Genomic DNA, 25,022 nt, shown 5'->3' with positions numbered 1-25,022 from the left:
AAAAGTTGCATGTAAGTTATCCAAGGAATGCATTATGTATTTACTATAATTGTTGTAACTTAAGAAATAATGGCTATGCATCACTTATTTTAAACCATTCTAATGGATCTAATTAAGTATTGTAGCATGTTCTGTAGTATGTTATTCTCTACCTACCCCATTGGGGATGTAAGAATTTGTAAAAACAACATGTATCTTATCTCAAGCATACTTTATTAGAAAAATCTTACTCGTGATAGTTTTTTTTTTTAGTAAACCAAATACTTGTCTCTGATCTCATGAATGTATTTTTATGTTGCAAACTACCAAAATAGTTATGGTAACACATTGATCCCTCGTTTCTTATGATAGCCGTCAGGTTACCAAAGGGTATTTATCATTTTGTATAGCAATAAAAGAAATAACAGTTTCATAAAATTTAAATTGTATTGAATGGATAATACATCCATAACAGCAAGACTGTAAGCTATCACATTACATATTTTGATGCAAATACATAATAATGACAAATAATTATGCCTCCCTATAAGGTAAATGCTAAGTATATATTGCAAATTGGATACTAAGAGTGTCTTGTTTAATTTACAAATTGTTACTATTGCAACAAAAATATAAAGTATGCTTAGATAGTTTGATTCAAACACTTTATAATATTTACAAATGGTGGTTATTTTACAAGCCACCTCATATTTTAATCTATAAAGCATGAGTTAAGCACTTTATGTTGTAATATTTACAGATGGTGGTTATTTTACAACCACCTAAGATTTATTAGTTGAATTTTACTTAAAGCATAGGGTTTGCTAAGAAATGTGATTAATGTTATCGTGGACATCAATAACAAGTGTCTAAAGTCATTGACAAGTGTAGTCCCACAATGTCGTCCTAGGTTCTTACCTCTTGATAATTTTTATGGATGGATGCAGGTACAAAATTTAGACATGCAATACCAGTAGTTGCTACTTGTAGCAACTCAAGGCTTTTTGACAAAAGAAAAGAAGATAAAGAGGTTCTCTTTTCTTTGTGAACATCTTATTGGAAACTAAGAAAACTTTTTTATATCTACAAGTCTTTCTATTCCAATTTTACAATCATTTAAGTTTCTTTTAAAATCTTACTTTTTTCTTAAATACATATGGTTCTTTATGAAGGGATTTTTATATTTGAACACACACACACACACACACACACACACACTCTCTCTCTCTCTCTCTCTCTCTCTCTCTCTCTCTCTCTCTCTCTCTCTCTCTCTCTCTCTCTCTCTCTCTCTCTCTCTCTCTCTCTCTCTCTCTCTCTCTCTCTCTCTCTCTCTCTCTCTCTCTCTCTCTCTCTCTCTCTCTCTCTCTCTCTCTCTCTCTCTCTCTCTCTCTCTCTCTCTCTCTCTCTCTCTCTCTCTCAATGTAAGGAATCTTATAGCATGGAGAGTTACTCTCAAGCAAGAGATATACAAAATCAAAGCGTACCTTTGAGATCCAAGTTGGCACACTTTATTTTGGTCATCACGGACTTTGCATCTACAAGAGTATCAACCACATGACTGATAAGCTGGAAATTTACTCTTATATTGAAAGAGATGGGTGTACAAGAAGTAAAACATGATTTGGAATATTAAAAATGATCAAGTTAGCTCTTACATGTCAAACCTTGAATAATGTCACCAAATATGCCACTTTTGTGGAGGTCACATATGGAGTACTTATTGAGGTGAGAAGCAAACATTCTATCCATTTTGAGTGGATACAAAGCATGGTGTAGAAGTTGTAGACAAGTATGGTAACTTGGTAGCACTTTTGTATTTTTGGCCTTAACTTTTGCATGCGATATCAAATTCAGGTGTTCTATAGCTAGAAACAAAGAGCGCAACAAAAGCTACAAATTTTACCTCATAGAGATGGTTTTGTATAGTTGTCACTTCTGTGTTCCACACAAAAAAGAATAGTTCTAGTTTGAACAACAAATAGTGAGCTCCATTATGCATGTTTTATGCCTCAATGATGCTATTTTGGTGCTTAGATATTATGATTATGCTTTGTGATGCTACTTGGATTGTTTAGAGCTTGATTAGCTTAATTTTGTAGAGTTCATTGCTTTAATAATAGTTTGGATAGCAAGCTATTAACATTAACTTTATGTCTATTGAGGTTTGATGCTATTTGGATATGCCACTTACATGTATTGATATCTATAATTGATATTTGAATCCAGATATGATTATGGATGGCTTTATTACTTAGATTTGAGCTGCATTGGAAACTTTGGAGCTTGGATTTATGCTTCAATTGCTTTAGTTATTGATATTATGGGTTTGAAGACTAACTTGGGTTTCATGCTCTCGAATGTATCTTGGATTCTGGATGGTCATGTACTTGATGTCTTGAGCTTATATTACTCATTTGACATTCAAATTTGCTTCAGTTGGAGCTACTTGCTATTAGCAATAGAGCTTTGGATTAACACTTTGTAGTTTGCCAATGATATATGTACTTATGGGATGTATGATTTATTAACACTTTGAGTTTGTGATGATAGTCTTTGGTACTAGTAGTCTATGCTTAGTCACTATTGTTAGTTGCATTAGTTGTATTGTGGTTGCTACATGGATATCCCTCGTAGTGGGAGCTTGCTTTCATGGCTATTTGCTCACAATTGGATTACCATATATTATTGTCCTTATTTCAGCATTGCTATAATTATAGTTTTCAACATTGTCTTAGAAAGCAAATATTGTACTTTGGCAATCTATTGCTTGTAGTTGGTGGAAAGCTATATACTTTGGTATTTCCTCCTATTTTGCCCTTGTTTTGGTCAAGCTTTGGGGCTGATTTGTAGACATTTACAGCAACCCATTCTCTTGGATTCTACATTGGTATACTATTATTATGGCTAGTTTTGCATATAATATTGCTATTTTTCAATATTCACAAGCTTAATGTCACAAATTTCACCTATTGGAAGATGCAAATATGGCAAGTAATGGTTCAAAAGAAGGAGGCCATGCCTTTGAAAACCAAAAGCATAAAGCTCAAAGGCATTGAACAGGATACTTGGATGAGTTGGATAAGCTATATAAATCCACTCTTATATTGTCATTGTTAAAATATGTTTATTTCAATGTTGCTTTGAAACCCTAGAATGTTGAGAATGCCTCACTCATAAAGGAGATAAACAAAAAGAATGTGGATGCAATCCCTACTTCTAATGGTTTGACTGTTACAGACAGACATGATAATAAGAGTGGTAAAGACCACCGCAATAGAGACTCACACAGGTCTCAATCTCGTGGGCTATCTCATAGTAAGTTCCATGGTCGTAAGGCCTCTCTTACATGTCATTATTGTGGGAAGCAAGGTTATATTAGGTGATAGTGCTGTAAGACGTGCGATGATAAGTGCAAGAAGAAAGGCAAGGGCAAAGTGCATGATAAGTATGATGATTGCAACATTGTTTCGAAGAAGTTCAGTGTGAAAATAGATAAATGCCTTGGAGCTTGAGTTTGATCATGATTACATCTTGGCAACTTCTTAGCTGCTTGATTTAGGAATTTCTGTCCATATTACCCCGCATTAGGGATTGGTTTCATTCCTATCACAACATGACAAATTCCATGAGACTTGGCATTGGTGATATTAGATTGTACTTTGCTTCAAGCAACACTTTTGTTTTACATTATATATGCCATGTTTCGGCTTTGACCAAAAGCTTACTATGTATTGGATAGTTGGATGATGTAAGATATCATGTAACTTTTGGTGATTCTAGTGGAAGATTACCTATGAGAATCCTATTTTTGGTCGAGGTGCCAAGGCATGCAACCTCTATCCCCCTTGCTTCTATCTAGATCTATTGACTATATTTTGACTGTGGTTGACATGCCACATGTATCTTTATGGCATCATCACCTTAGGCATGTTGTGCTAAGAAATGCACTTAGCCACTTAAACAGCCCGAAAACATGCTTATTTTAGCCGAAAACCTAAAACGGGGAGCGGATCGAGAAAGTTAAGTAGGAGAGGATGTAGAACCCTAATTTTCTATAAATTGGCAGCCAGCCCTCCACTCTTTTACAATCTCATTTTTGCAGGTTTTAGGTGTTACCAGCTTGCTGCTCACACCCTGGTCACGGAGAACATCTCAACCCTTGTTGTCCATCACTGTTCCCTACAGTCTGGTACCTATTTCCAGCCCTCCACACGTGATTGTTGTTGTTTCTTCCTGGCGACTGACTGCTATTCATCTGCACTTCTATCGTACACCCTGCCACGCCAGCAAACTGCTGCATTTGCAAGCTCTAGATGCCGCCCTGACAGTTTTCTCTCTCCTGTCTGTAGTCGCTACAGTCTTTCTCTCTCCTATAGGTTGTCCTGCCTGCGTCTTTAGTCTTTCTCTCTCTTGCAAGGTGTCTTGCATGCATTTTCGGTCTTTCTCTCCTGCAGGCTCTGTTTTTAGTATTTCTCTCTCCTACAAGGTATCCTGCGTGAGTTTTTAGTCTTTCTCTCTCTTGTAGGCTCCGTTTTTAGTATTTCTCTCTCCTCACTAATGTCTGCATCAGATCCAGCTTCTCACTACTACGTTTGCTAGTGTTCGACATCCGAAGGCTGCCTTCTTGCGATTCCGGATCCGTTCGGAGTACAACACACTCTCCAACTCATTACCCCCTGCCCTGATCCTAGAGATACACGAGTTCAAGGTTCAGTATTTATTCACTGCATAGTGTGTTTGCTGCATGAGCATCGTATTATTAGCAGTCATATCATTTCATTTATTCACCGTGTTCATTGTCTCTGAGTTACTCTAACCCTAACCCTAACTATGTTCTTTTTATCAATCTGTGCTTTGTCATACGGCTTTTGTTTATAATTCTGTGTAAGTGTATTTTTATTTTCATGGTATTAGAGCCTGGTACTCTCTGAGAAACCTAGGCCTTTGATCTGAAAGCTCTTCGCAAGAAGCAAGAACAACAATAGGTTCAAATGACTTCGAACACATCAATACCGATTCAGTCTCTAGATCAGCCTATACCGAGAATTGAGCGAGAGTGGGCCAATCAGCTTGCTCCACAAAGTTCCAACATGGTGGGAGAAACATATGAGTACATGGAAGAAAAGATAGGCAAGTTGACCTCTGAGGAATATAAACTGATCATAGCCTATCGACAAAAGAAGATTGAGGAGCTCGACCGAAGGATTGCCCTTCAAGAAAAGCTTCTAAATAAAGATATGCATGGATTTTACTCTTCAAATATTGCGCGTAAGTCTGATGATGTTGCAGGGCCATCGAGACCTCCATCAGGGATGGGGCCCCCTCTTAGAGAGCAAGATCCAGAGTATGTTCCATTTTTTCAGACTCTTCCGTCCTCTCCGGTACAAGATACTTTTGATTCGTCTTTTGTGCCTTCTTTTACCTCTTCTATTTTGCAATACACTGGTAGAGATCATGTGGAAGAAAGAGTCCACTCTGTTGACTACAGAAAAGGTCCTCTAGAGGATCAATTATTGTATATTAACACACGTTGCGGGGATTATAAGAAAAAGCCAGGTAACTCTTCTTCTGTCCTTCCTTCTTTTCCGTCTACTTCACATAATCACAATGAATTTGGTGTTCCTTTCACTTCATTACATGGTGTATCATCATCTTCACAGTTTCATTTTCAGTCTTTAAATGATAAAAATGAACAAAAAGAATATGCACCTCATACACCTCACTTTCAAAACCCACCCATCCCACCACTTCAGTGTACATCCTCAACCGGTGCCCAACTGCAGCTCTTCCTCAGAAGACCCCGTATGAGGCATTTTTTGGCTCTCGGCCTGTTATTTTCCATTTTAAAGTCTTCGGGTGTCGTGCGTACACACACACGCCTGATGACAAGATAGGAAAGCTTACTCCCCAAGCTGATCTCCTTATTTTTTAGGGATATTGTGCAGTCTTCTGCACCGGATTCCGATCCGCTTCCTTCTTCCACATCATCAGAGATTGTGCCTATTGAGCCTGGTCTACTTCCCGCTCCTGACATTCCCGTAGTTTCTTCACCTCCCAAGCCCCCTTCGCAAGACCTGTTACCTCGTTGGTACCAGCAGACCGTGTGGGATTCGAGGATCCTACCACCGGATTCCACTCCCGAGGGACCTAGAAGATCTGCCCGGCTTGCTCCTCAAGCATCATTTGCATCGCTGTTTACAGTTGATTACATAGCGCATTCTAAGCCGAATACCTGGCAAGAGGCTCTTCAGCACCCTCAATGGCAAGAGGCCATGGAAAGGGAGCTAGAGAGTATTGACCAAAATGAGACTTGGACGTTGGCGGATCCGAAAGCTGATGGGACTTTAGACAAGTACAAGGCTCACCTTGTAGTGTAAGGGTTTCGACAGAAGCACGACATTGATTATGCAGAGACCTTTGCCCCTACTACACGGTTGACTTCCTTTCGTTTGCTACTCGCGCTCACCGCTCACTCGGCTGACCAATACATCATATGGATGCCAAGAGTGCCTTCTTGAACGAATACTTGGAGGAGGAAGTCTATGTGGAGCAGCCACCGAGCTTTCCCTCAGGGAACCCTAGGGAGACGGTATTCAGCTTGCAGAAAGCTCTTTATGGGTTGAAGCAAGCGCCGCGATCTTGGTTCCATAGAATAGATGAGTTCTTATAGACTCATGGATACCATTCTACCCCTTATGACCCGAACTTATATGTTCGATCCACTCCAGAGGGGGTTAGCTATATCCTGCTATATGACCCGAACTTATATGTTCAATCCACTCCAGAGGGGGTTAGCTATATCCTGCTATATGTTGATGACTTACTCATCACAGGTTTAGATTCTGTTGCCATAGCGAAAATTAAGGCTAAGCTTAAAGCTACATTTGAAATGACAGACCTTGGTTTGTTGTCTTATTTTTTGGGAATAGAGGTAGTTCATTTTGGAGGATGTATTTTTGTGTCACAGCAGAAGTACACACTTCAGCTTGTGAAACAATACACTTGGGATTAGACACGACCAGTGGCCACGTCTATTGATCCTACTGTCCACTTATCGAAGGATACCCTAGGATAGCCCTTCGATGCACACACCTATCGTTCTGTTGTAGAAAAACTTATTTGGTTAATTCACACTAGGCCAAATTTAGCTTACTTAGTTAGCATACTCAGTCAGTATTTCACAGCACCTAGGATGTCACGTTGGATTGCATGTCTTCGTGTGTTGCATTATTTGTGGTGTACGTTTTCTTATGGCTTGACATATGGTTCTGGTTTATGTTTGTAGGGGTACACTGATTTTGATTGGGCAGGAAATCCTGACACTCGGCGTTCCCATGGGGCGACTACCTCTTTACCTTGGGTACAGCTCCCATTTCTTGGTCCAGCCATAAGCAAGACACGGTGGCGGCTTCCACGGCCGAGGCTGAGTACTGGGCTCTCTTCGATGGCACCATCGAGGCCATCTATCTTAGGAGTTTACTTGCGGCGCTTCATTTTCCATGTGACTCTCCCATAGTTGTCTACTGCGACAACCAGAGTGTCATTGCCCTTGCGGGCAATCTGATCATCACACCACGGATACGACATGTGGGAGTCCACTTCCACTTTTCCAGAGAGCAGCTTGAGCTAGGCACTATTTGCCTAGAGTTTGTGCCTTCATCAGATAATTTTGCAGATATCTTGACCAAAGCGGTCAACCGACCGGTTCTTTAGTACCTACTACCCAGGATTAGCTTGGGTACACCCTCCCCTACTTCTTCAGCTTGACGGGGAGAGGGTGCTTCCCTCTTGCTTTCCCTTCTAGTTTGAGAGGGGGCGGCTCCTACTCTTGATCATGATAGTGATGATGCTTATAGTTTTTTAGACATTACATTCACTTATTCTTTTGTATTGTATTATGGGCATTTGTAACTTAATCCGCACTATCAGGATGACCTGATTGTAAAAGGGCACTTGGACAAGTGAACACTTTCCCTACGAGGGGACTCTCCTAGTGGCACCGTTGCATAGCATATTGCATGAGCATGACATCTTGCATCTCCCTTTGCATTACCCTATGCATTGGCATTCTGTTCATGTCAACATGCATGTGTGCACATTTATCCATTTTCGGTCTTTTGGAGTGGTCGACTCTAGGATCCACCATATTCATAGCATAACACATGGCAGTTCTCCTAAAGGCGGTTTCCCTACCCTTGCTTGCTTGTCTTGCTAAGCCCACCGTTTTTTTTTACTTCTCACATATTCAACACATGATTGACACATACACTCACTTTTATCATCCTTAGGCACTTATCCTTGTCAGTGCGAGGGATTGGCTTGCTAATTTTGTGAATAACTTGGGTTTAAAACTCTATTTATCTTTTTCTATCTGTCAGTTAATCGATCACTGCCCCTATATTACTTATGTATCTTCAAAACACTTTTTATTTTATTTTATTTTAAAAAAAACAAAACAAACAAGTCCATTATTGATTCCATCCGCCTTTGTAGACCTTGGTAGGCCCTTGGGTAGCCGACGAGCACCCTTGGTCCAATGCCCTGACCTCTCTAGGGTGATCACTTGGGCTCCCTTGGTAAGATATCCATCGCCTCTGTAGTCTTGGTAGGCCACTGGGCAGCCGATGTGCACCTTTTGTCCGATGCCCTGGCTCCTTTGGGGTGGGACGCCTTGGGGTAAATCAAAATTTAGGCTGGCCTACTTTTCTCGCCCTATTTTGGGCTTGAGAGGGGGTGTTGTGCTAAGAAATGCACTTACCCACTTAAACAACCCCAAAACATACTTATTTTAGGCTTATTTTAGCCAAAATCCTAAAACAAGGAGCGGATCGAGAAAGTTAAGTGGGAGAGGATCTAGAATCCTAATTTTCTATAAATTGGCAACCAGCCCTCCACTCTTTTACAATCTTGTTTTTGTAGGTTTCAGGTATTACTAGCTTGCTACCCATATCCCGGTCACGAAGGACATCTGAGCCCTTGTTGTCCATCACTATTCCCTACAATCTGGCGCTTGTTTCCAGCCCTCCGCACGCTGATTGCTGTTGTTTCTGCATGGCGACTGACTGATGTTCATCTGCACTACTGCTGTCGTACAGCTTGCCATGCCAACAAACTGTTGCGTTTATAGGCTCCAGCTGTCGCCGTGACTTTTTTCTCTCTCATGTCTGCAGTCGCTGCAATCTTTATCTCTCTTGCAGGCTATCTTGCCTGCGTTTTTAGTCTTTCTCTCTCATGCAAGCTCCGTTTTTAGTATTTCTCTCTCCTACAAGCTGTCTTACCTGTGTTTTCAATATTTCTCTCCTGCAGGCTCCATTTTTAGTCTTTCTCTCTCCTGCAAGCTGTCATAGCTACGTTTTCAATATTTCTCTCTCTTGCAGGCTCCGTTTTTAGTATTTCTCTCTCCTCACTGCTATCTGCATCAGATCCACCTTTTCACTACTACGCTTGCTGGTGCTCGATATCCGGAGGTTGCCTTGCTGCGATTCGGGATCCGTTCGGAGTACGACACACTCTCCAGCTCATTGCCCCTGCCCTAATCCTAGAGATACAGGAGTTCGAGGTTCAATATTCATTCACTGCATAGTGTGTTTGCTGCATGAGCATCGTATTATTAGTAGTCATATCATTTCATTTATTCACTGTGTTCATTGTCTCTGAGTTACTATGAAAAATGTAGCAAGATTTTTCAAAAATTCAAGGCGTTTTTACATCTTTAGGCATTTTTTCACACTTCTTCAAGTTGCAAGTATCACGTCATCTCTGCATAAGACACATCCTATAGTCACATTGTTTGAAGGAGGACATTTTGAAGTTCTTATTTTTTAAGAATTCGATCTCTTCAAAAGTTTTCAATGTTGTGGATTCAAGGCAGATCGTTCAGGTTTTATCTTCCAATTGGAGGTTCTTGCTTCTAATTCAGATTGAAATTTTCAGATCTCAAATCATTTTGAGAGTTTCAAGATGAAGCCGTCATATCAAGATTTTAGGATGGCATATTCATATAAAAAGGCGGTCATGAAGTTCAAAGATAAAAAATATCTGATCTGCAATTTTTAGGACAGCATATTGTTGTGAACAATTATGTTGTGTTTACTATATGTCTGTATGTCATTCTTGAAAATTAAGTGTTGTTTGTGGTGGTTGATCTCAATTGAAGCAATAAAGGGGCTCTAATATTTAGCGTAGTGTGTTTTTTCCAATCAATTATTCTATCTACAGCATAGAATATTCAAGTAACGTACTCAAACATGAAACACATATCACATTCATGAATGCAGAATTGCTATCCAAAAAGATATCACGCAATTTACTGTCATCACGACCATTCTTGATAAAATAACTTGAAATAGACACCATTAATATTCAAGGAACAACCAAAGAACAAGAGGATCAGATATGAGCAGCCATCTCAAGGTGTTGTCTCCCATTATATTTCATTCTTGATCATACAACCACTGCTCGAATAATCCTACTTGACGTTTTTGACCTACGCCCTAACTTTCACGTGAAACATCATATGAAAGCTTAAGTCACTTTACACATACTAATCCCATAAACCTAAATGCATACAATTACTAAGATATGAAATAGTACCAAATAGATTATAGAATCCAAGCCGTAATAGTATCTTTCTTGGTTACGGGAATTCAAGTGAGATGGGCTATCACCTATGGAATCCGTAGGCTAGAAAGGTCATCTGTAGCCAAAATATTGTTTTCCATTAGGAGACGATGCATAAGCAACCTAAGCAAATAGTTGAGATATGCAGGGTGATATTTCAAGAGAAGCGTATTGCTCCCATATATCTAGTTAGATAGCCTGCAATTGATGCTCCAATGTCCCATGATCATGATGTTAGACAAGATGCACATGCTACACATCCTGTTTGCGATGATCTACTAGAGATATACGTCAGCCTAATCAATTTGCACCCTCCATGGACTATGTTATGGTGATAGATTCTACTAAGCCTCTTATTTACATTGAATTTGATTCCTTTGCCCAGTGGGAAACATACATTGCTATGTAAGTGAATGTACAAGTTGAACAGTACCCTTGGACACCCCAAGGCACTATTCAAGGCCAAATTGGTCGCTAAGGATTTTAAGCAAGAGCATGATGTTAACTTTGATGAAATATTTTCTCATGTAGTCAATATGACTACCCTATGATTGATTTTGGTCTTGGTTACATAGTTAGATTTGAATCTCTATCAGATGGATGTTAAGATGGCTTTCTTACATGGGGACTTGCATGACGAGATTTATATGCAACAGCCGCACAGCTTTCAAAAAAAGAGTTGGGAACACCTAATGTGCAAGTTGAGAAAGAGTCTTTATAGTCTTAAGCAAGCACCTAAGGAATGGTACAATAAGTTTGATGCTTTCATACATTCGCAAGGATACAGTCACAGTGATATGGAACCATGTTTATACAGGAAGAAGGCCCACGACGATAGCCTCATTATCTTGGTACTTTATGTCATGGATATGTGGATTGTTGGGAGATTTTATGATGAGCTTGATACTTTGAAGACTCATCTTAAGAACAACTTTGAGATGAAGGACATGGGGCAGGCCTCACATATTCTTGGTATGCGCATTATTAGGCACCATTGCTCTAGGGGGCTACTTCACCTATCACAGTAGGTACACATACAAAAGGTACTTGAGTGATTTCAGATACAGGATGTTAAGCCTATTGGCTGTCCTTTACCTTTTCATGTGAAGGTCAGTCGTGTCAGGTCAATTGTCCCCATTCAAAGAATAGAGAGTTGGGATAGCCAAGATCCCTTATGCATCCACAATGGGTAGTTTGATGTATGCCAAGATAGCCACTAACCCTAACATAGCATTTGAAGTGGAACTTATGACACCATGCTATATGGCTACATCTAGCCGAAGACATTGGGATGCTGAAGAAAATCATGATGTACTTAAAAGGCACTGTAGATATGTACATTTGCTATGGATACTACAGTCATGGGTTACATTGACTTCGACTATGTAGGATATGCAAATAGTAGAAAGTCCACCTCTGAGTATGTCTTTAGTTTTGCTGAAGGTGATGTTTATTGGATGTCCAAGGTGCCAAAATGCATGGCATTATCTACTACTCAAGCAAAGTATATTGCAACCACCTGAGGCTTGCAAGGAGGCCTTATGGTTAGGCCATCTAGCAGTAGACCTTGGTATTATTGTTACTCGTACACTACATTCAAATTCTATGTGTGCTATTCAGTTGGCCAAGAATCCAATCTTCCATGTGAATACAAAGCACATTGAGGTAGACTTTCACTTCATTAGGAAGGTGGTAGAGGATAAGTCTATTGAGCTTGTTAAGATATCGACTCACGAGAATCCTTCATATCTACTCACTAAAAGTCTCTTTGTGAAATGTCTTGCATTTCTTAGGAAGATGATGGGCATAGGATGAGACGACATCTATTCCTCATCCTATTGTACTTTATATACATTTGTACTTTGTCATATTTTCTTGTTCTCTCATCACTAAATGCACATTCACCTTTAAGTGGGAGGTTGTTGGGGGTAAAGGCACATGTGTCTATACAACCCTCTATTTTTACTTCACACACCATGACCACACACTTGTACATTGCAGGTGGCGGACACCCATCACTATCACTTTATTCTTTATTTTTCCAATGACTAAAGAATAGGGGAAGGCTGGTCACACATTGTGAATGTTGGAGTTTGTATATACATTGTCTCTCTCTCTTGCTCTCTTACTCCACCCGCCATAGCTCTTACTTTCACTTGTGTGCTTCCACTCGTGCTCTACCTTTCATTTTCTTTCTCTCAATTACCTTTACTCTACTTATGATAAACTCACAATGTTATGGCAGATGTTATGGAGCTCAAGTAGAGATTGATGCCAAAGATTCACTCATAACTCGAGCACTTCCCTCTCTTGTATCAAACCTCTAGGCTCACTTTACTGATTAGTATAGGATACGCAAAAGTAATCATGTCAAGCCTTAACAATTTTCTATTTGAGAAGGGTGTGACTTCAAAGTCAAGTTCGCTAAATATAGGTGATTACTTGCCAAATTCTGCACTGCTAATACTCAAAAGCTCGAGGATGATCACGTTTCTTTATCCCTAAACAAGTTAACTCCAAACTATTTCACTTTTTTTCAACAAATCATTTCCTTACCCCACATGCCTTCCTTCTATGAATTTGAATCCTAGCTTTTATGCTTTGTAAGGTTACAAGATCAAGCTCATAAGAAAAATATAATTTCTTTGGAAGATGCTCTAGTTTCTGCTTCTTAGAGAGGAAAGTCAAGTAATGGATCTAAGTCTAAAGGAAAAGCTAATGCTCCACAAAACAATTCCCCTCAAGCAGAGCCTAAGAAGTGGTGGCACAATGTACCCAAGAAAAATCGTGTCGTACCCATTGCTAGAAGACAAGCCACGTCGACAAGGAGTATCATGCCAAGGCCAAAGGACACTTGCAAACAAGTCACCCAGCAATAGCTGGCTCGCTTCCAAGGCTCCAATGTTCTCATAAGCTCTCAAGTAGAGAATGAATGTGACACCATCTCTTGATGCACATTCTAGCTACATGTGATTAAAACATATGACAAGTTCTTCATGATGGCCATGTTCAACATATGCTGCAAGTAGAGTTGTTTATAGGACATTATGCTTAAATTGCAGTATGTCAAACATTTGTCATGCTTCTATGAGCAAGTTGCATTTTGCATAGATAGCCACTAGTATGTTGTTGGCATGTAACTCTTTCTCCAACCTTGTTGGAATGATTTTTGCATTTGGTTCTCAATCTGTTTCCAGTTTTCACGCACTAAACATTGTTAGATTTATTTATCCTCGTGTGTGACCACACATTATTGTGTGTGAAACGTCATGTGCCCAATGTCTTTGAGCCACATTGGCTTTTGATCAACCTCTGGGCCATGCACATGTACCTCTAAACCATGCCTTACTTCGAGTCCTTGAGCTTTTCAATAGACCATGATCTTCCTCACAATGCATCTCTCTCACTTACATATATCTCCTTTTCAAAATCATTGTACAAGATTAGATACTACTTCAAGGTAAGGCATTTCCTTTTCCTTTTTCCTATGTTTCATATCACAACTTCAGTCACCCATAACTTATCCTCAAACACTTATTATTATTTGTTAAATTGCACATTTAAGTGTGAACACCTTTTACATAAGGGTCAAAGGTTTAGCAACACATGTTAGTCTATATATTCAGATCCTATCACCTGTACTTTCATCCACATATCTCAACTATCATTGTCAATCTTTCTTTCAATTTGTTTGTACTTGCAAGAGCTCTCTCTCTCTCTCTCTCTCTCTCTCTCTCTCTCTCTCTCTCTCTCTGTGTGTTTCCATTTCCATTTCCATGGAATTCCATCCACCATAGCATGCTATGTATACACTAAGCTCCATACCCAACAAATATACATGATAGCATTAGAGGATTGGGAGAGCATTGGACATACAACAAAAAATGAGCCATCTACTTTATTCTAGCATTTTGTTCTTTGGGACTACTTTAAAGAGACTTAATTATTGGTTTAATAAAACCTTAATTTTATGGCTCAATGATATATTTGCCCCTAGATCAACTCTAGTTTATTGCTCTAGCCATAAGCAATCCATCGTTCTAGTTTCTTCCACGAATGTGGAGTATAAAGCTCTTTGTAATGCCACCTTTGATGCCCTCTAACTTCGTCCCTCCTCACTGAAATGCATTTCCATCTTAACTCACCTATCCCCATCTTCATCAATAATCAAATGTGCCATCACCATTGCCAAAGACCTAAATGTCTTCCCCAAGACAAGGCATGTGGGGGTACACTTTCACTTCTCCAAAGAGCAAGTTTAATTGGGAACCATTCAGCTGGAGTTTGTCTCATCTACATAGAACTACGTTGGTCTCCTTACAAAGGTAGTCAATCAATTGACACTCCACTTTTTGCGTGCCAACCTTCAAAGAAATCCTTCCCTCTCATATCAAGTTAGAGGAGCATGTATTAGCTCTTCTTCCACCATTAGCATCAACTTGGCAGGAGGATTGTCTCTTCTCAATGTTACTTTTTAGGTCTAGTTTGTCACTGACGTCCCCACTTGTTTATCCATGTGTAACTTGTACTTATTTTGAAAGGGCACTTGTTACACAAGACCCCTATGTGGGCACCACTCAAGTGGATCCTGTTGCATGATCATATGTCCTTACATACTCCCTTTGCATAGGCATTGTGTTCATGTTTCTTATGTACTTTGGAGTAGGACACTTGTATTTGTGTGAGCCCCTTAAACACAATGTTTTTTACACCATAGAGCAACAATCCCAAGTAGCATCCATTGATTTCAAATTGTTACCATTGGATTGCCACCATCTTCGCCATTGCTTTCTCATCTTTAGCAATCTTGTGAGTAATAAGGTACTCCTTATCAATAGTCATGTGAGCTAGCCATCCCTTGTTCCGCCAACACTTACTTCCCTAAACAAAATCTAAGGATTAAAAATCAAAAGAAAATATACATATAAGACCATAACAAATAAAACATTTGGGCTTTGGAGGAAAGTTTACTATCACCTTTGCAGTCTTGGTATGTTCTTAAACATTCAACATGGACCCATTGACTAATGCCTTGGCTACTTTGGGATGGGACCTATTGGGGTAAACAAGGGATAATTTCTCATCACCTCAGTCTTAGTTATGGTCCCTAGTTTACCCTCATTGCTTTGGAGGGAGACCTCTTGGCAAGCTATGCTTTGCGATCCCTCTTGGCTTAACTTTTTTAGCTCAGAGGGTGTGTTAAGTGACAAAGTGTGGGTTAACATTAATCACCCTTTGCCAACTCACTAAACATCCCCAAAACTCAAACATTAAAAGTACCTAAAGTGCTTGAGCACAACCCAAGAGTGATGGAGTGCAACTCTAAACATTTGATTGTCTCACGTTTTTATAAATAGGAGACTTGTCCAGCCACTCTGCATCCCACGTAGTTGTTGCCCATCATTAGAAGTAGGGACAATGATGGAAGCATGAGAAATTGTCATAAGAGACTCCAAAAACACAACACAAAAAGAAGCATTGCAAAGAAGAAAAAAACTCGAGAAGAGAATGCTTAGGAAATGGAACCCAGATACCAAGACACCAAACAATGTAACCTTGGGCTCAATGTTAACAACAGCAATGGGCACAATCTCCCTCTCCACCAAGAAGCAACTAAGTGAATGAAAGAGGAGGGAGCATGCCTATAAATAGGCAAAAGAATAACCAAAGTGGGTGACCATTTTGGTGGCCCTAAAATTGGGCACCCAAAAATACCATTCAACTAGTAAATGCTAGCACCCAAAATCAAGGAGGCCACTCTACACAATCTTTGGTAATAAAAGATAACTACCCACTAATAAAAATTGTCACCCTATGAGATATACAATCAACTAACATCTTCTCTCAAATCATCAATGATTTGGTACAATACAATATACAATGATAATTACTCATCATACTATCTATACAACAGGGACTCTCAAAGAGGACCATGAATACTAATGGGTGATCAAGCCACCAACACATCATGACCATGGATCCCTAGACTACGACCAAACTACCAAAGTATCCCATCATGTGAGCTCAAACTAGAAGCAACACCCACTCTCTATCTAACAAAATGACTCATCATGAACTTAGATGTTCAATCCCAACTCCAAGATTTCAAAACCTACCAAAGTTCAATGTGTGTGGAAAGCCTCAATTCAGATCTACTACACTTGCCTATGAATGGGGCTTGGATGCTCCACCACCATTCTCTCACTCCCCTCTCTAGCACCAGAGAGTTGGGAGGAGTGATGATCACCCCTAAGGCTAGAAGGTGAAAGAGGATGTATTCATGCCCTTCACCTTTTATACAAGACACTATCCATGACATTGGTATCTCATATGAGGAGGTAGAGGCACAATTGGAAGACTTGAGAAAGTAGTGTGGAAACACCACCACCGGTGGTCACACATGGACCCTTTCTAAAGCAAAACATCAAAAAAAGGGTTGAAATCAAAGGTTTATTGAGCCAAAGATCTTAAGAGGTGACAGCTACAACAAACAAAAATTGCAGACAGGAAAACACATGGACAAAAAACTCATGACAGGCAGAGAGTACCCAAGGCCAGGTAATGAATCATGATGCAGCATTCAAACTGAAAAACACAATGATTCTAGGCAGGAAAGTCAGTCAAGTAGTTGCCCAGCCCTGTGGAGGTGGAAAAAGTTGAAATCACAGCTTCTAGGTTAAAAATGCAGGATGCAAACTGTCAAACACAGGCTGGAGAGTGCAGGAAACAAGTCATCTCAGAAAAAGGTGTCCCCCAGGCTGGAAAGAGGTTGCAACTGTCAAATGCAGGGTAAAGCAGCCACAGAACAGGATAAATGCAGACAAACAGCAGTAGACAAACAGCAGTAGAAACCATCACCACAAATCCAAACATGAAGTTTGGTACCATGTCAGAAGTGGGGGCAGTGCTGGAAGCCTGAGAAATTGCTGTATCATTGTATCATTCAGTTCATTGAGTCGTTCCTCCATCCAACAATCTGTGTTTCTGTTCCTTGAGTTTCTCTTTGAGTCCAGTTGTTAGTCATGTTCATACACATTTTGCACTTTCTCAGCAAGCCCTACCCTAGAATGTTCTCTTCACAATCCCCACATTGCATGAGGAATGGAATACAGAAAGATGAGATACCACGAACAAGCAAAGAAGCCTCTTAGCAGCTCCCTCCAGTTCAGGAATTGGCCCTCCAAGGTAGATGCTCACAGCCATTTTGGAGGATAATTACCCGTCCTACATGATTTCCAAATAAATGTACATTGCTTTATGTACATTGCTTTACTCATCCCTTTAAAGGGGATCTTGCATCAAAGTTCAGTTCGACAAGGGTTCCACGTAAGGACATATGTTCCAGCTTTTCTTCTTCCGAAAGGGGCAATTGTGTGTTCATATCTAATACTGGTTCTCTAATAACAGCCAAAGACATATTCAACATTATAAATCACCCCCTAGATTATATCACCACTGAGTCACTCGAGGCTGACCGTTCTTTCCTTCTCACTTTTGGATGATTAATAGAGACAGCCGGCCTGTTCTGTCATACTCTAATCTGATTAGCCATTGCCAAATCAGTTTTGCAATGATGTCACCACACAAGGCCTCCCCCAACCACTGGCAGCAATTTTTGTGCAGTGCACCTCTGCCTAGGAGACCTGCAATTTAAATTTGAGACCTGTCACATACTTGACAAACAATAACAACAGTCATACAAGGCCCATTCCTGTCTGCTTTGGGCATCTGAAAGCAGTTCATGACCTGCAGCAGACATCTGTATTGTGTGGCTTTTGAATTGCATATCTGCTAGGGACTGGCCTGTTTGGAACTTTTAAAGCCTTGCTCGGCAGAGGAGTGTCCTTTACTGCCTCAGCTCACATGCAGCCAAAATTCTCTCAGCAACAGCAGATGTCAAGTGTCCCCCTTGTTTTACACTATTGCACATGCCACACAGTCTGACCCACACTGCTTTCATCAGGAAATGTTGTACACATTAAAACCCTTTCTGTTCGCTCAATAGACTCCTCACCTTTCATACACTTTGTACCCCTAAAAAACTCTTCTCCTGGGTTGCTTTCGCAACTTGCCTTCTTTTGCCAATGACTTTAAACTAATCCCAAAGACACCCGTTAGCTTTTCTGGAAAAAGCAAGCATGTTAAATATCATCTAGCTTGTAAAACTCGCAATCACATCTTGTCTAATGACTCCACACATTGTTCTATCATAACAAACCTGGACATATTTCTAAAAGGATTGAGACCAGATAACATCAGTAACATGTTAAAATTAATCTTTGACCTACGTACACAGACAGACAGGATAGTTGCCCTAAGCACATTGTGCATTGATCAGTTGGACAGCTCATTTACAGTAAAGCAAAAGGCATGCAAAACTCCCTTGCATTGAGACCAGAAAAACTCCAACCATCTGGCACACTATTCTGTTCCTCCAGCTAAAGCACATCGCAATCACCTATCCAAATACATGACTAAACATCTGCACAGCCAGGGGAAACCAGAGACTGCAAACAACATGATGGCCACAGCTCGATGTAACAAATAAATTAATGGACAATCTGATTTGATCAGCCAAAAGGTGTGAGCCTGACTGATAGTTCTGAGATACAAGCTTTATTTGAATCAAAAATTGGCATATAACAAATGAAGAAATGACCAACAAACACGCTGAGAAATACATGTGACACAATTAGTCAGTTTCATAAGTGGGGATTATCATTTCCCCAGATAGTTATGGTAGGAGTAGAGAGGTTGCAATCCTCGTTATCCTTGCTTGGATTCTTAAGATCTGAACAACACTGTCCATCTTCAGGACTGACACCTAGACAAAGATTCTCTGATTGATTATGTGAATGTTCGACAACAGTACCAATCACGTACTGTGCAGGTTCTCTAAACAAGTCAACAAGACATGTCCGTTCAACTTCCAAACCTTTTACTTGATTTTGTGGTGCTTGCAATAATACTGTATTATAGCTGCAACTATCAAGTGCATCGAAACCTTCTGCCTGTTCAATGGTTGATTCTACTTCAAACTTCAAATCTCTTAGTCTGCCTCCGGAAGAATTGTGACTTCCATCACAAACCCTTGGACTCCTCGGGCATCCTGCCCTCAACATTTTTGGATGCACTATTGCTGGAGCCTTGGGCTCCTTAAGCAGGACGTTCTTCTTCTGGCCTCCAATCATATTCCTTTTCATTTTAAGAGTGATGCCATTCAACATCGGGTAGCAGATCCTTCGGCAAATACCATGCAATTGTTGCACTACATCACCCATATCAGGTCGTCTCGAGGTTTTGCTTCTAACACATCGAGCAGCCAGTGTGGCCAGCTGCTTCAATGCCGACATGCTTCTGGGTGGTTGCAACTTAGGATCACAAATAGCCATCGCCTGCCCACCCTTAATGAGTGGAATGGCCCAATCCAATATACTTGGAGGGTTATAATGTACATCAATAGCATTTCTGCCACTCAAAATTTCTAGCAGCAGGATGCCGAAGCTGAACACGTCATTCTTTGTACTAAGCATTTCAGGTGTTGTATACTCAGGGTCAAGGTAACCAAGGGTGCCAGCAGGTGGCATGAGAGCCCCAGCCTGCTGACCACAAAGTGCAAGTCCAAAATCCCCAAGCTTTGCATTCCAGTGCCTGTCAATCAGGATGTTAGAAGACTTGATATCACGGTGGATGATGGGCGGCGAGAAATTATGGAGGTCCAATACTGCTCGGGCTATTTGCAGGGCGAGATGAACACGCTTGGACCAGCTGAGGGGTTCCGGAGCATGATGTAAAATATCATAGAGGGTACCATTGTGCATGAACTCAACAACCAGAAGCTTCTCTTTGGAATCGTGAGAGAAACCTACCAGTCTCACAAGGCGAGGATTGTTGAGCTTGGAGAGGATGCGGATCTCATTGTCGAAGGCGGCTTCGTCCTGAAGAATCCGGCGACCGATCGATGGCCTCTTCACTGCCACAAGCATCCCGTCAGCAAGCACCCCCTTGTACACGCATCCATGACTGCCTTTCCCCAGAAGCGTCTCCATCGCAAACCCCCCCGTGGCGGCCTCCAGATCCTTGAACCTGAACACCTTCAGCGATGGATGCTGCTTCTCCTTCTTATGCGACTCGCAGGTCACAACGGACGATCCCATCTTACAAGAAAGATATCCCATCATGGCTATAGATACCTAGCTTCCTTCAATATGTGGAAGAATTCTTCTTCTCACAAGCAGCCGAAGCACCGGGAGATGAGGGAGAGATGGATATGACTGCATGCACCAACAACAATACGGGCTACCGGAGCCGCACAGACACAGAGAGAGAGAGAGAGAGAGAGAGAGAGAGAGAGATTGTCAAATAAATGGTCGCCGCTCGCCGGCACAGGAGCGCTAGCGCTAGGTAAGTGAAAGAAGAACTTGACCGGTTGGAGGAGGCTCATGACTTGCGTTTGATGCACTGAGCGACGACACTTTCAAAATTCACACCAGATTGCTGAATGCTTTGCTGCCTTTCACACGAGCACGGGATGGATGCATCATGCTAGTGCCCGTTCCTATGGCTATTCTTGTCAATAACCGGCTACGATTGTCATTTCTAGTTTTGACCTTTGCATCTTGTTTATGTATTGAGCTTTCAAAACCTTTTTTGGACACAATTCTTTCCTTATCGCTTGCCCACAACCAATCCACCACTTGTTTCTCCCTATTATGCCAACTAAGGAGTCCATGCTCTAGATAAAGTTATAATGCCTTCAACCTATTTATGACTACCAGAGTTGATTCAGTACTTATGTCCCTTCAACCTACCCATGGGTTCACACTCAATTCATCCTTGTTGTTTGATGTTCACTTGCTACTTGACTAGATAATAATTAGTCATGGTCTTCAATAGCACACTTACATCAAAAGGCATGACATGTTCTGATTTGTTCATGAAGAAGACAAAAGAGCAAAAGGTATGTTCTGTAAAGCCAGCACAATAGCAATAAATTGAATAGAGGCATTGAAGTCTTCTTATCGTACAGGATGAACACAGTTTGGGATACTATCGACAGTTAACAAAACATCATGCTAAGCTTTAAGATAAGCTCAAATATGAACAAACCACACACTAATAGTTAGCACAACGTCACAATAAGCTTTTAATATAAGGGCTAGTGTGGAGGAGTTCTATGCCACCAAAACATAAGGTTATCTCCTACATCAAGAAAAGCTTATTGGGCTTTGCTCTCTTCTATTGTTTTTGTGTGCTTCAGTTGAAATGAATTAGGTCTACCTTATATACATTAACAATACACACACAGACACTACCGAGAGATGGTGTAAGTTGTCCCACTTATTCAATGTGCACAAGTGATCCACCTATGTAGAATGGCTATTGAATACACCCTAGCATTGTGTGTGCCATATATATATACACTCCCCCTCTATCTTTAATAGTGAGGAGGATGAGTGCTTGAGCTTGCATCACTCAAGCCATGTACTCCCATCGCATATTGGATGTACTCAAACTTCTCACAAGGTAGTGACTTAGTAACTGCCTGTAGTAGACAGATGATATTAGGCCAGCATCTTTGGTAAGTACCTTCTTAGATGAAATGGTAGTGAATCTCTCACATGAAACACAAGATTGTTGGCTACGTGATGTTGCTAATATTATCACAATTAAAAGGTACCAAATCCACCACATGATAGCCAATCTACTCAATTAAGTTGCATAGTCACACATCCTCACATGATGTAATTGTTGCCCCTCTATACTCAACCTTTGTTCATCATGATGCAATTGCAAGTTGCTTCTTCAAGATCCATGAGACTACTGCTCCTACAAGACTAAAGAGACATATCTTGATGTAGATTTGCGATTATCTAGACTTCTTGCCCAATTAGCATCTAGAAGGGAATAAAGCTTCTGGGCTCTAGATCAACCCTATAGTGCAATATATATCTCACTATCTGCTTAACATAGCTCCTCTTGTGCGATACTCTAGGTTGTTTCTCATTTATTTGAACCTTGTAAACTCAAAAGAAGTGGTTTGATTTACTAATGAAATATCAAATATAGAGCATGTGTTTTTGACCATCAACATACGATTTTATTCTCTCGGACCATGGGCTACTAGAACTTATTGTAGTCACACCATTGGTGACCAAATGTATCAGTAAACACATCATGGTGACACTAGTAAATACCAACTAGAAAGCTCATCAAAAACCACATCTCAACTAATGTGTAGCTTACATGTTACAAAGGTTATAGCATCTATAGCCCTTTGATCCAAAAGCATACCCAATGAATATACACTTTTTGATATTGGATCCAACTTTCTCTCTTCTCATCATGAATACGCATATAACAAATACACCAAAATACTTGAAACATGACAAATTTAGCTTCTTCCATAAATACACCTCTTGAAGTGTCTTATCATTCATTGTTGTGGTGGGTTTCTTGTTCATAAAGTAGACTACGCCTTGTGCTACCTCTATGCAAAAACATATACACATATGCTTCTTATTCAAGAGAGCCCTTGCAAACTCTATAATGCTGGGATTTTTGCACTCTACAATACCATTTTGCTCAATTGTGTTCGTGTATAAAACCTATTGTTCAATGCCATGCAAATCCGAATAAGATGTACACTTATCCCCCCCCCCTCCCCCCAAATTCAAATGGATGGCAACTCTATGCTAGCAAACCCAAGTTTTTTGTATATGGTCATTCATGAAAGAGACATGATACCATTCATGCTAGGCTATGAAACGTCATGTTAACCCTCAAACAAACAAGGTGGAAAATCCGAAAAATCTAAAGCAGAAGACAAGGCCAAGGCAAAAGTGAAACGAAAGACAAAGGCGCACTAAGAAAAATATGGAAATACAAGAAGTGCAAAAAAGTCCTAAATCAAGGAGAAAGGCGTGCAAGAAAAAGTGCAAGTCAATACTTTTGTAAAAGAGCCCAAGGCGCACCATGATTTATTTTAAGAGTACCGGCCATGCAAATTGTAAAGGTAGATAGGAGGTAGGAAGGAAGCTAGGAAGATAGGAGGACAATGGGAAAAAGGGCCTAGCCAGCCATGTAAAAAAGGGGATAAGGGGATGACCACCCAAAAGGGATTTAGGGTTTTGTATATAAAGTTGAAAAGTGAATGAGAAGCTCATTCTTGTGTGCGGCCAAAAGTAGCTCTCCTCCTCCTCTTCTTCTTCTTCTTCTTCTTCTTCTTATTCTTCTTGCTTGCTTGAGCTCATGCTTGCGCAAGGGAGTGTGAGAGTATAAGGGAGTGAGTGTGTGAAGGTGAGGGACCATGGTGGAGAAGCTCTCATTCTTCTCCTCTCTTCTTCTCTTCTCTTCTCTTCTCTTCTCTTCTCTTCTCTTCTCTTCTCTTACTCGCGGCAATGGAGCTTGGAGCGTGGAGCTTGAGGATGGAGCTTGCTTAAAGCTTGCACTTGGATCGTAGAGCTACTAGAGTGCTTGGGAGAGGAGGCAACTCGATCGGGCATGGAGATAAGCTCACTACATTCGTAGAGATGGATAGTGCATCGGCTATGTGAAAGGTAGCCATTAGTACTCGGCTTGAAACGCTTGAACAATAAGCGGTATGTGGGTCTTGGTGGTTGAGCTTGAGCTTGCCTCTACATTTTCATTCCATTGTTGAGACCAACAGATTCAAGCCTTGAGTGCTTGCACGCTTTGAATCGAGTACTGAAGTAGGGTTTTTCCTGAACCAGTGCTTGAGATAGATAGGTAGGAAGTGAGAGAGTTTGAAGAAGTATTTGATCTCCTTAGCAAGTAAGTTTTTGGTTTTTTGATTTGGAAAAGCATGTTGGAGTAGTGTAGGTATTTGCTTTGTGATTTGGATGCATTAGGGTAGGAAAAAACAAAGAAAAAAAAAAGGAAAAACAAGCATTGGGGTTTCTGCTGTCATAACAGGACAAGAGGGTCTAATTTGTTCGTCGATTTGCATTTTGGAGTTTATTTGCTATTCCAAGTATATACAACTCTTCCCCTTTATCCCATAGCTTTGACCTGGAGATATGTGTGATATGTCGTGACCTAAATCATGTGATTCAAGTGATTTATTATTGTGTCGGCCAAAATCGCACCGCGTTCGGCCCATCCAAGTGACATTGATTCTAGGCTGAGTTCCAGAATCGGCCCTCGCCCTCTTGTATTCGGCATTCGGCCCACTATCACTTGGACACCCACTACTTGCCTCGTCCGAATTGACCATTCGGACCAACTTGGCATTCAGCCCACCTAACTCGGCCCTCGGTCGTTTGGCCCAAATCCATTCCGACAAACCACTCGGCCCTCAGACAACCACATTGTTGGGGGTAAAGGCACCTCTGCCTAGCCGCCCGTGTATTACTACATTGATAGTCACTGCCACTGCACATTGCAAGTGGCGGGCATCCATC

At 40.7% G+C, this 25,022-nt stretch overlaps 1 protein-coding gene across 1 annotated transcript; it reads right to left on the bottom strand.

Moving 5' to 3' along the window:
• Window positions 1-19,202: 19,202 nt before the first annotated feature.
• LOC148031947 (serine/threonine-protein kinase-like protein At3g51990) lies at window positions 19,203-21,084 on the bottom strand. The gene has a single exon (XM_087682537.1). The coding sequence runs from the start codon at window positions 20,778-20,780 to the stop codon at window positions 19,302-19,304; it is 1,479 nt and encodes a 492-aa protein (XP_087538663.1). The 5' UTR covers window positions 20,781-21,084; the 3' UTR covers window positions 19,203-19,301.
• Window positions 21,085-25,022: the final 3,938 nt, after the last annotated feature.

Source organism: Lygodium microphyllum, chromosome 8, assembly GCF_053477565.2.
Source record: "Lygodium microphyllum isolate KBCC chromosome 8, Lygodium_microphyllum_v1.1.10, whole genome shotgun sequence".
In the NCBI taxonomy this organism is placed as follows: Eukaryota; Viridiplantae; Streptophyta; class Polypodiopsida; order Schizaeales; family Lygodiaceae; genus Lygodium; species Lygodium microphyllum.
Note: the sequence above shows the minus strand (reverse complement) of the source record. Positions and strands in the feature narration are given on the sequence as shown.

Excerpts from the sequence above, each read along its gene's own strand:
- LOC148031947 (XM_087682537.1), bottom strand. The coding sequence starts at position 20,780 with ATGATGGGATATCTTTCTTGTAAGATGGGATCGTCCGTTGTGACCTGC.